Below are 13,117 nucleotides of genomic sequence, written 5' to 3' on the forward strand. Positions count from 1 at the left end.
CATACCCAACATGTTAGAGACAAAAGAAACAGAAGATGTTATTTGTGGCCTGCTTTAGTTATTTTCCAGGGATGAGGAAAATTGAGCATCACAGCTGATGGAAGACATGGAAATACAGCATGTGGCAATAAGGTCTTGAGTTCTTTTGCCTGCTACTGATTAACAGTTGAAATGTAGTCATTATTGGAAAATTGACCACCTTCCATTACAAGCCCTCACACATGCTTCTTTATTACCTTCTGTTTTTCATTTTTGTTCTTCTTTTTCTTCTTTTCTACCCTCTTACCCAACCCTTAACTTGCATTTGTTAAATGGATCTGAAGATATGAAATTTTCAGGAAAAGTTTCCTTCAACTGTGGTGCATGATACTTGGAAATATTTATCCTAAAGCAAGTAGCAGTCTGAACTGACTTCCCTTAGTGGAATTCTACCATTATCCCCTTCCTGTTTTACTTTTTCATCATCGTCCTTCTCCAGTGATCGGGTCATCATCATCGTCATCATGATCGTGTGAATCTTTGTGAAATTTCCTAGCTACTTAGGCAGCCCTGGGATTCACTGTTTAAAAAAAATGTGTTCAGTATAGTTCTCCTCTTTTTTCCCTATTATTTTGTTTCTTGAAAATCCCTTACAACTATAGTGCTACCTGAAATCTGTGTTAGACTGGTTCCTTTTAAATTGTGTCTTTTTTTTTTCTTCTCCTGCATGTTAATACTTGAATTTCCCATGAAATTCCCATGAATTTCCTTTGCATTTCTCATTTTCTCTCCTCTTATGAATTTTTATTTCTTTCTTACTGCTCCCCAAATCAAGACATTTCTTGAGGGACCAGGAAAGTAAAAAACTATAGAGTTTATATGCATTTGATTATTTGTCATCTTAAATTTCAGGATTATGTTTTATTTAGTTGGAAGATGTGGTAAGCGGTGGATAAATACATAAATACCCAGCATAGATGTGTGTAAACTAGTTTACTATTGCTGAAGGCTTCTCTCTTAATCTCTCCAGGAAAGAAAGGAGAGGCTCTCCAAGTTTGAGTCTATTCGTCATTCAATTGCTGGAATAATTAGGTCTCCAAAATCTGCACTGGGCTCTTCAACAGTAAGTAGGATGAACTCTATGTGCTACTGAAAATAGTCATTGTCTAGCTTCTTTCTTTTTCTTCTCTCTCTTTTTTTTTTTTAGCTTCTTTCTGATAAACAGTGAATATCGTATGTAAATTTGTCCTTACAAATAGAAAACAAGGTACATTATATAGCTTATTTATGCATATGAATCTATTCATATATGTATAGAGTAAAATTACATGTAACTCTGATATGGGAGGAAAGAAATAAACTTTTATTGCAGACTTCCTGTACTACAGACAAATAATTCTAGGAAACATTTTATGTATTTTGTGGCTTTATTAGAAGAAGAGCATAGAAAATTTATTTTCCAGTGAAACATTTTTTAATGATAGGAATTATTATCTATGTATTTTTGAAAATATCAGTTTATATGCATGTTCATATTTTTAAAAACATTTTAATTTTATTCAAGTCTGTTTGAAATTTGGGTTTAGCATAACACTGTGGTGCATAGAATATTATAAATCTCTAGGTAACAACAGCCATAGGCAAACAAGATGAAGTATATTCTTTTTCCGTTTATATATAAAATTTTAACGTATTTTTCTTACTTCATTATCTTTCAAACTAAATTATCAAACTTTTTTTCCTAGCTATCCCTCATTCACAATAGAGCTTTAAGATGATGGTCTTATTGAATGATGATCAAAACAACAATATTCAGTACAAATTAATTATGTGCTTTCCCTCCCATCTTTTCCAAGTTTCTACCTCATAATATCTTAATATTATTTCTTGTTCTTTAAAAGTTTAGCTGTTTAAAATAATGTGACCTGGTCTTATTTAGAAAAACAAAGTATTTCCTAACTATAGATTAGTAAAATGTCACATTTTGGATTTTATTTGCTATGATTCCTTTTGAATATGTAACACGGGTTCCCATATTTATTCCACTCAAGCAACATTCTTTTTATACACAATTAAGGCAAAGCATCGGGTATTTTAATTAAAAAGAAAGAAAATTATATTTTTATATAAGAGAGATTTTCTACTTCAGTGTTAGCCTTCAATGCTCCTATTGTCATTTCTGATATCCAGAAGTGTTCTATGGCAATAGGGAGGGGCTGTGAACTCATCAGACCATCTCCTGTGGCATTAATAGCAAATGAAAATAAAAATAATTATAGGCAAAAACTGCATGATAGAGTAAGTCTCTTTTAAGACCCATATACTACTCTTGTTTTCTTAAGTTAATGACTTACAACTTCACAGATAAATAGTAGTTCATAGGACTTAATTTATTATGATTTGATGTTCAAAGTAAAGTATAGGAGACTTGATTAGGAATCTGTGGCCAATTCTGGAGACTATGAGGACAGGTTTTGATAACTTATTTGAAGAAAAGAAAGAAGAGCTCTTGAAAATAAATACTTAAAACATTTTTAAAAAAGAAAAAAAATGTTCTTAAAAGAAAATGTTCAGATCTGTTCTTCAAAAAGAGGAAAAAAAAGGAACATCACTTCTTAAAAGGAAACATTCAAATACCTCATTTGCACTTCATAAAATTATTTAACATGAAAGTAGTTCAGTGAAACACTTGACATAGTTGTCATTGACTCACCTTTGTTTCACTTAGGTGAGTGGTCTTTTTGCCAGCAACTAGTAGCAGTTTATTGGTGAGCTAATTTGTGAAAGGTGATCCCTCTGCCCAACTTTCCTTTAGTAAACTATTTTACATGCTTGAGAAGGAAGGCTTATTATAAACTCAAGGCTATCTTCAGGGTTATTAGGTGTAAAATTAGGAGAGTGGAATTTAGAGCTTCAAGTTTTAGCTAGTGACAGAAAAATAAGAATTCTCTGATAGTGGACATGGGCGAACACTCCCAATATTTGTTCATTTGTTTTCCCCACAACCTGGGATGCCCTGGAGACAGTTGTCTAGGAATGCAGCCATGGCTTTTGAGGCTTCAAGTTACATACATCACTTTGAAGGTCATAGTTATGAGAACTTCATCTTTTGGCTCCAGCCAGAGCCTGTTTTGATAAGTCAGGGTCGATTAGAGGGTGAGAGGGTTTTTTCTTTTATGTATGGAAAGACGTGCTCATTTACATATAGAAACAGAAGAAATCCAGTTAGTTCAAAATGATGACGTTATATAGAGTTGGCTATCCTAAAATTAAGTCAGACATAATATGCACAATCTTAATGAATTAATGGTACAAATCATAACTTTTTAATCATTGAAGGTATTTACATGTTATTTTTTCCATTTAAAAGTGGTCTTTATGTTGTTCTTAAGTAAAATTACCAAATTGACAGTGACTGACATAGGTAAAAGTTTGGTGTTAACAAACTGCTGTTAGCTGAAATAAATTGAAGTGCCTTTCCCACAAAGCATGTACCTCATTCAAATACACATTGTGATCGGTTTTTCATAAATTATGAACGTCCTCAAAGCTATGAGATGCCCATTTCTTCTAAGAAAATGCTCTCTCTGTAACTGAGAATTCTAGAGAATGTTCACTTCCTCAGGGCCCAGTTGGTGCATCTTCAAGCTGAAGACGATCATTGCTTTATCAGTTAAGTGCCCTTTGGTATTCCCTGATTTATTTAGTAAGCTCATGAACCAAAAAGATTGAGGCAGTCTGCGGTTTATGACGCTATTCTTCACTAGGAATAGATGTGCACAACCTTTTCTCTAAAATGTTAGTTATCTTAACATTATTTGAAGGAGGGGTTTTCCCCTCAAATACACGAGTAATTGAGGTCTTGAGTCTTAGTATGAATGTGAAGGTTTCAGGTGTTAAGTGTGATAATCTAAGTCTTAGAGACTACTTAATCATAATTAAAATTTTTTTCTGATACAATATGGTATTTTTTAGAGTATTCTTATTTGATAAATATAAAACAGAAAGAATTTTTTATTGTTCTAAATGATTTTTTCTCTATAACAAACTTTCTAAAATTACATAGTTTTTAAAATATTTTATAAATATTTAAAATATTTAAAATATTTATAAATATTTAAAATTATAAAATATTTATAAATATTTAAAATATTTTGTAAATATTTAAAATATTTTATAGTGGTATACGTCACATAACATGAAATTCACCATTTTGAAGTGTACACTTAGTGGTTTTTAGTATACTGACTATGTTGTGCAACTATCACTACTGTTGGCTTCCAGAACATTTCCATCTCCCTTATAGGATACTCCATACCCAATGGTAGTTAGTCTCAGTTCTCTCCTTTTCCCATTTTCTGGCAATCATTAATCCACTTTTGAAGGGTATGTCTGTTCTGGACATTTCACATAAATAGAATCCTATAATATGTGACCTCTTGTGTCTAGTCTTTTCCAATTAGTATAATATTTTCAAGGTTCATCTGTGTTGTAGCATGTGACAATACTTCATTCTTTTTATGACTGGATAATGTTCTGTTATATGAATTTATTACATATTGCTTATCCATTCATCAGCTGATGGAAACTTGGGTTGTTTCCACTTTTTGGCTGTTAGGAATAATGATGCAGTGAACACTGATGTACAAGTTTTTACGTGAACATGTATTTTTCAATTCTCTCCATTATATACCTGGAAATTGCTGGGTCATATGGTGATTCTATGTTTAAGTTTTTGAAGCACCGCCCAACAGTTTTCCACAGTGGTTGCACTCTTACATTTCCACTAGCAGTATATGGATGTTCTAATTTCTCTACAATGTCATCAACACTTGTTATTTTCAATTTTTAAAATTATAGTCATATTAGTGGATGTGAAGTGGTATATCTTTTATTTGCATATTCCTAATGACTAAGATGTTGAACATCTTTTCACATGCTTATTAGCCACTTGTGTACATTCTTCAGAGACAAGACTGTTCATTTTCTTTGAACACTTTTCAATTGGATTGCTTTTTAATTCTTGAGTTATAAGTGTTCTTTATATATTTTGCATACAAGCTCCTCATCAGATATATACTTTGCAAATGTTTTCTTCTCATTTTGCAGATTATCTTTTTATTTTCTTGATAGTGCCTCTGACAAAAGTTTTTAATTTTAACAAAGTCCAACTTATCCATTTTTCTTTGTTGGCACATGTTTTTGATGTCATATCTAAAAAACTGTTGTCTAATCCAAGACCATACAAATTTTCACCTTTATTTTCTTATGAGTGTTTTATAGTTCCGCCTTATATATATAGGTCTTTGATCCATTATGAGGTAATTTTTGTATATGGTACACAGCGGAGGTCCAAATCCATTCTTTTGTGTGTGGGAACATTTAATTTAAAATCCTAGGGGCGCCTGGGTGGCGCAGTCGGTTAAGCGTCCGACTTCAGCCAGGTCACGATCTCGCGGTCCGAGAGTTCGAGCCCCGCATCAGGCTCTGGGCTGATGGCTCAGAGCCTGGAGCCTGTTTCCGATTCTGTGTCTCCCTCTCTCTCTGCCCCTCCCCCATTCATGCTCTGTCTCTCTCTGTCCCAAAAATAAATAAACGTTGAAAAAAAAAATTAAAAAAAAAAATAAAATCCTAAAAAAGTAACAACTATGAAATCACTGTTTCTTTATTCAAATGAACATATAAAAATTAGAAGTATAAGTATAATTTTAGATAAAATAAGGAAATTAATCACATTTTACATAGGGAAATGAAATTAGTATTAATCTTTATATTATTCCCATTGGACTTGCCATAGCTATTTATTTCAACATATTTAATAGTGTGGCTACAATGTAGAGCTTATTTGAAGACAGTCTCATGGAATAATACTTCCATCAACAATGTTGATGGCAGGGAGAGTGTAAGATAATTAGGTGATAGATGAATTTGGCTTTAATCGAATTATAGCATCTGATGGTGTATGTTTAATACTTACTGTTATGATCAGAATAGTATTTTAATATAACAGCTGCAAGAATGTGTTCTTTTTCTCAATGTGCTAAAAGCTTGAAATAACCAATCATTAGTACTTTTGGACTCAGAGAACTACTGTACATCCAGCATCTCCCCATGCTGCAGGAGGTTATAATTTTGCTTTAAGAACTATTTCTCAGAGACTGCTTCTGAAGTCAGGGCCAGAGATATTAGGATTAATTGCATAATCTGGAAGCCTACTGTAACCATGCATGTCCATTTCCATTGGAAGTCTTAGAGCCACATTATATTTAATGAGATCTGTTCTAGCCATATCAAGAATACTTCCCTTTCTCAGAGCCCTCTTTTTACTACAGGATTTCCCTAGCAAGTGTTGGAGCAAACAACTTGTTCCATCTTACATCCCCTTGTGAGTACTAGTTGTATCACTGATCTATGAAGTGTATAATGCCTTTCTAATAGTATCACTCTCTGAAAAATGTACTTTAAAACCAGAATAAAGCACATCTTGGTCCAAATAACTGTTCTTAATAATTCAGAAGAATTATTAAATTATTCAACTCTTGCCTCCTTAAGATTCATATTTTTCTATACTGTATTGGCATATATGCTATTTCAATTTTAGAATCACTTCATACTAAAATTTAGAAAATAAGAACATTGGAAAATAAAGATATGCTTCCATTATATAGAATAATATAGCAAATAAGATTTTCTTGCTCGCTTCTTTTCAAAAAATTAGAAAATTATAGTTCAGCTATGTTTAAGTCATACAGCGATATAATGCTAGTAGTATTATAATGCTTAGCTACCACCATTGGCATAGGGAAATGCAGTTTTTTTCAAGCATAACATAATAAACTGCTTGTGTTCTTTAGTGTTCTCCTTTAAGCTTAGGAGAGCAACCTTGTACTTCCTTTAACAATGCATATTGTTAAATTCAGGTTAAATATTATATATTTTAAACTTTAGTTGTCTTCGTTTCCTCTTATGGTTTTAATTTATCTCCCCTCCTTGTAGTCACTCCTGTCCCCCAGACACTAAGATGTAGAAAATGAGAAAAAAGGGAAAATAAAAATAAAAATTCTTGCGTTGTATCACTGCCATACATACACTGAATTCTACTGTCCAGTTAGTTATGTTTAGGAAAACTAAATATTATTCTCAGAATTGCTAGTTTTGAATCATTATCACACATAATTTTTAAGAAAGACTTATCAGATTTATTTTCTATAACCTATACTTTTACTGTATAGAGAGCAAATATCTGTTTTTTAAGACCTTTTTTTAAAATGCTTATTTATTTTTGAGAAAGAGGAGACAGAGTGGGAGCAAGGGAGAAACAGAGAGAGGGAGGCACAGAATCTGAAGCAGTCTCCAGTCTCCAGCTGTCAGCACAGAGCCTGACACGGGGCTCAAACTCATGAACTATGAGATCATGACCTGAGCTGAAGTCGGATGCTTACTGACTGAGCCACCCAGGCACCCTCTTCTTTTATATGTTTGAGCAAATGCTTAAAGCAATGATCTGATCATGTCAGACTGATACTGTATTCTTCACAAGCAATCACAATTTGATGATGAACATTTAAATTTCCTGAGATATGAGTTATTAGAATGATCTGGTAATAGTTTTAGTTGATATGTATAACATGAAATTAGCACTGAATACAGTTAATTGACTTAAATGTGTTATTAGTGATATTGTGGCACATTGTATATATAATATTGTATGAGCTTAAGGAAAGAATATTTGTTAACGAAAAAATAAAAGTGTAGAAAACATGCAGTGAAATGATCAGATAAAAGAGGATGAATGAGAGTCATGAGTACAATTGGAAAAAGCAAATGGATAAAAATACTAAAGTGAAAAAAGAAAATGATTACTAATAAAGAGAAGAAGAGTATGGGAACTAAAGAAGAAAAAAAAGTCAGAGCAAATCAGAAGATACAGGAGGAAGCAGAAGCATTAAAACAAAAATGAAAGACCTTTAGAAAATATATTTTTTTAGAGATAGTGTCTCTTATGAAAGATCCAAGAAGGTGCACAAAAAGGCAATCAAGGAAATTGGAAGTTGTGGAAGTAAGGCTAATATATGAGTTTGGCCTACTTGTCTATCTTTTTAGGTAAAGTTTTGGAAAGAATTATATTAGAATGCAAATCTGATCAGCATGTAATTCTGTCTAGTTTTGATGCTAGGCAACAGTTATATTATTAGCTAAAGACTAAACAAACTCAGGTTCTCAAAAAGTACAACAAATCAAGAAATTTGTGAGTAAGAGTTTTGTTGCTAGTTTCGTTGTGGAAGATAAACATTAGGTGAAGTACCTTTATTTTGGTTAAAGATATCAGTACATGAAAAAAAGGGATAAATTCTACCTTACTGCTAAAAACATTAGAATTTGTAGAATACAGATAGACCTTAGTGCCTCATAAAGACAGAACCCTGCTGTATTTAACTTACATCCTGTTTGTCTAGCCTGAGGCAATGATCATTAAGATCAAATACCTGGGCTATTTTTTATTTTTCGTTGTTTTAAGAGTTAACTCATTCAATAAATTCAAAATGGAATTATTTAGTAATTTGAAAAAAATGTGGCAAAAATATCATTATTATTCATATTCTCATTTTATGTTTTTATTCAACTGTCAAACTCTAAATGATGTAAAATATATTTTCTACCTATGGTTACATTTTTCTTTCACTGAAAATAGCTTTTACTACCACCAGGCAGATTCATTTTCAATAGACCTTTTCCAACCTTTTGCAACTGTTTGGTGATTCTCTTACCTCTGAGTGTATGATGTTTGATTCCTATCTCAAATTTTCCAGTGATAAAATTAAAGGGGTCTTTATGGAATTTTTGAGAAATGTTACTTGGTCTCACCCCAATGTAATATTAAATTAGATTTGAAATAATTCTTTACTTAGATTATTAAATTAATGGCTAAATTTATGTAAGAATAGAAAAGGTACTTAAATATCATTTTTATAATTAAAAAATTATTAAACATTTTTATGTTTGTGTTGAACTTTTATTTAGCTTGTTCAAGTTCCTTGAAAGGTTTACTTATATATTTTCCATGGTGTTTTACTTTAGGTTTTTTTTTTTAATCATTTCTTAGGTGCCTAATTTTAATAGAATCTAGACTTTGATTTTTTTTAAGATTTTATTTTTTTTTAAGTAATCTCTTCACCCCACATGGAGCTCAAACCTACAATCATGAGATGAAGCGTCACATGCTCTACCGACTGAGCCAGCCACTCACTCTTGATTTTTTTTTTTAATATTTTTCTTTACTTCTCCAAAAGGAGCTCATATGGCACTGAAATGTTTGACATAAAGGCATACAAATCTTCTTTATGTACTTGAAAATTATCCTGAAATAGGATAAGAAAAAAATAGACTCTTATTCTTTCCTCAAGAAAAAAAATATTTTCATTTTCTAGTATTGACTACCCATTGCATCTTCATTTATACCAATTGTTTGATTTGACTAATCCCAGTATGTTTTTACTGGACTATCCTTTAAGAACCAGGCCCAGAGAAAATAACTAAACAGCTAGCCCAATTAATCAGGAAAGATTGTCTTATCAAGTATAACTCAGTAATTGTATTAGATTAATTATAACTTTAAAAAAAGAAGCCCCCTCCTCCCCATATCTTGGGCAAAATTTTTAGATAACTTACTGACGAGGAAAAATCTTTCCCTACTGATATTTGAAGTAAAAAGCTTCATTTCCTTTGTGATGTAATTATGACAGCTCTTGGGATGTTGGATTTTGTTGCTGAAACATTCTATCTTCTATTACTAACAAGCTTGCAAAATTGTATTGGAATTTAATTAAAATCATATTAATAAAAAGATTCCTTCCAATACTTGCAGAGAAGTCCCTGTAAAACCTGATAGACCCAGACAGGGGATGGGTGGGGGCTTTCCTACATATGTGTAGTTCACATGCACACTCACAGTTCAGCTTACATTTTATATTGTCTAGGAGCTGGGGAACAGCAGCTCTTTATTTCAAAGAAACTAATAAATCCAAACAACTGGTGTATAATCCCTGTGAAATAGTAATATAAATTCTTTCCCATTCACTTCTTTTTTTTAAAGCAAACAAATAAACAAACTTAGATGTTCTTTCAGGATGATTTTTCCCCCCAAAGAGATTCTTCACATTCAAATCCTTAAATGAATTTCTTGGTGTTAGCTCAGCTTTTGTGCTTCAAATGCCCTTCTGACTTAATGAATACTCCAGGCTCTGCATTTTTCCAGTTCTAAATAAATCAAAATTTGGGAGGATAAGTTGAATAGGATAAGGAATGAGGCACGTGACATTCTTGTTTGCGATGCCTTTCTAAGAGGTAGACCGTCTTGAAAGATAATGATAAAAACAAGTTCTTTGCAAAGAGGTGACATTGAATTTCTTGTTTTATTGATTTTTTATGAAAAAAAATTTTTGCCATGGGCAGTTCTTGGAAATATTCTATTACAGTAAAAATGTTGGTGTTTGTTATAGTGAGATACGCTGTGATAAAATTTTGGGAAAGATATATTTAATAATTTTGGCGACCTGCTTTAAGAATGATAAACTATTAGTATCGGTATACACGAAGAGTTAATTTTGTGTGGATAATGCATTGGTCTTTAAAGGCACAGTTATCTCATAGTTGTGGCTGGTTCTTTATGTAATTTGTTCTTTAAATCCGTTTTGGGGAACACGATTAAAATTTTCTTGAAATATTATTTAATCATAATTAGTACTAAAAGAATGAGTCTTGTTTACCTTACAAAAAATTTTCATGTAAGTCATACCATGTATATATTAAAGGAATTAAGTATATCATAAGTGGAAGTAATAGAAACCAAAATGTGAACTCTTCTTTGAAGTCTATTTGGGATTTTTCAGGGTTCTTTTTTTTTAATCATTAGGATGGGTTTTAGATCATATAAAATAGAACTTGTACCAATATCTTTTGGGCCTCTTCAGTGGTACAAAACAATGAAGACTGTCTTCAGAACTAGTTTTCATTTACCACAAAGATTCACACTTTGTCCCTATATACAGCTCATCATGTCAGCGTGAGAAACCTTATCTATGAGTATTTGCCTTTCATTTATTATTAATTCTAATTTCCAATTTATACAATTGAGGAAATTTATAAATTACTTTCTTATGAGACATTGTGCATATTGTGTTCTAAGAATCCTAAGAGTTAGTGCACATTTTTGTACCTCAGCCATAGAGTACTCTTAACCATCCAGTGCAATTTAGTTCTTTGGATAATAAAAACGTACCTTTTACCTGTAACTAGAAACCATTTCCATCTATTACCAATTAGAAAATTTCAAGGAGGTATACTTAGTTCTTTAGTTATCTGTTATTCGGTATTAGCATTTGAAGCCTCCTAAAATAACAGATAATTTTGCCATGCTCATGGCTTTTCCTGCCATGCTCATGGCTAATATTCCTCCCTTGTTTTTGCCACATGTTTGTAATTTCATGTTAGTGATTTTCAATGATACTGCATCTCCTAAGGCTTTATTGTCATTGCTCTACAGGGTCAGGACCAGACATGTGGCAGAGGTAATGGTTAAGGAAGTCAGGGGAATGAGAGCAAGAATGGGAAGGTATAACAGCAGGGCAGCATCTAATAAAGCCTTAGATATTGCTTCTAAAATATAGCATATGGGCAGTCTACCGCCCATGTCATTGAGAGTTTTCCCATAAAAATAATTAACTCAACTTTTAATTTAAATGAAAATGAAGTCGTTTTGTGACAATTTTCTGATAATACCCCTTTTATCGTAATTATCTGGTTGGTAAATTTTAAATCTATGGATTTACTTTATGATATGATGAATAAGATTATAAATTCCAACACTAAATGCTAATATTGTGCTCCAGGAGATACATATCTTTTTAATTATGAAAAATTCAGATTCACTATGTGACTTTTAGTCAGTTAATTAAAAGGAGGAACATAAGTAAGAAGTATTTATAATTACTATAAATTTTACCAGCAAGAATTCCTATTTTCTCTAATTTGTTTCTTTTTTTTTTTTTTTTTTCAATGTTTGCTCAAGTACTCTGATGCAGTCTCCATAAGTGAGAAGCCCCTGGCAGAACAGGACTGGTACCACGGTGCAATTCCCAGGATAGAAGCACAAGAACTTTTAAAACAACAAGGAGACTTCTTGGTGCGAGAAAGTCATGGGAAACCTGGTGAATATGTCCTTTCTGTATATTCTGATGGACAAAGGAGACACTTTATCATACAATTTGTTGATGTACGTTTCCAATTTAGTTTATATGTATATTTTGACATAATTCGTTGCAGTAAAATTATAATAAGAGGGTGAATAGTTTGTGATAAATGCCTGTAACACTTTATGTTTAGTATTTAGTTTTACTTTGTCTTGAATTTCTTCAATACAGTGTGCCAAAATTCACTAAAATGTTAATCTTGTTAAGGAAATATGTATTTTTAAATATTAGAAATTAAAAATAGTTGTTACACATTTAATTTATTTTTGAAGTTTATTAATTCATTTAAAGTTTATTTATTTATTTTGAGAGAAAGAGAGAGAGTGTGAGCAGGGCAAAGGCAGAGAGAGGGAGAGAATTCCAAGCAGGCTCTGCACTGTCAGCAGGGAGTCTGATGAGGGGCTTGAGCCTATGAACTGCAAGGTCATGACCTGAGGTGAAATTTACAGTTGGATACATAACCCACTGAGCCACTAAGGCGTCCCTCAAACACTTCATTTATTAATTAATTCATTGTTAATTTTGTATAGTATTCAGACCTCACCTTGATAATAATATTTTCCTACTTTCATGCATCCAACCTACTGTTTCTAGTAGTATGTCATTCCTCATATCTTGGAAAGCTCTCATAATTTGTATGTGCCTTTAAGTTATGGATGTAGATAAACTTCCGTGTTAAAATCAGTGACCATGTTGGCTTTATTTATAAAATGGTATGTGAATTACAGAAGGAAAGGTCATTGGTTAACTGTAAACTAAAATTTATATGAATGTTTCCATCTATTTACTAAGCTCTAACAGCTACTATTTTAAAAATATGTCATACATTAAACAGGACTGAAATATTTCCCTTATTACCACATAGTTTAAAATGTAGGAATTTAAATTAT

At 32.0% G+C, this 13,117-nt stretch overlaps 1 protein-coding gene across 1 annotated transcript in view; it reads left to right on the plus strand.

Moving 5' to 3' along the window:
* FER (FER tyrosine kinase) overlaps positions 1 to 13,117 on the plus strand; it is a 404,717-nt gene that overhangs the window by 158,087 nt on the left and 233,513 nt on the right. Inside the window, exons 9-10 of the mRNA XM_047090128.1 lie at positions 1,010 to 1,102; positions 12,047 to 12,250. Coding sequence (XP_046946084.1) covers positions 1,010 to 1,102; positions 12,047 to 12,250 — 297 coding nt within the window. The remainder of the gene's footprint in view (positions 1 to 1,009; positions 1,103 to 12,046; positions 12,251 to 13,117) is intronic.

This window comes from Lynx rufus, unplaced genomic scaffold (genome assembly GCF_022079265.1).
Source record: "Lynx rufus isolate CCGP_SWC_20201006 ecotype Redwood Valley unplaced genomic scaffold, mLynRuf1.p SCAF_1, whole genome shotgun sequence".
Classification (NCBI taxonomy): Eukaryota; Metazoa; Chordata; class Mammalia; order Carnivora; family Felidae; genus Lynx; species Lynx rufus.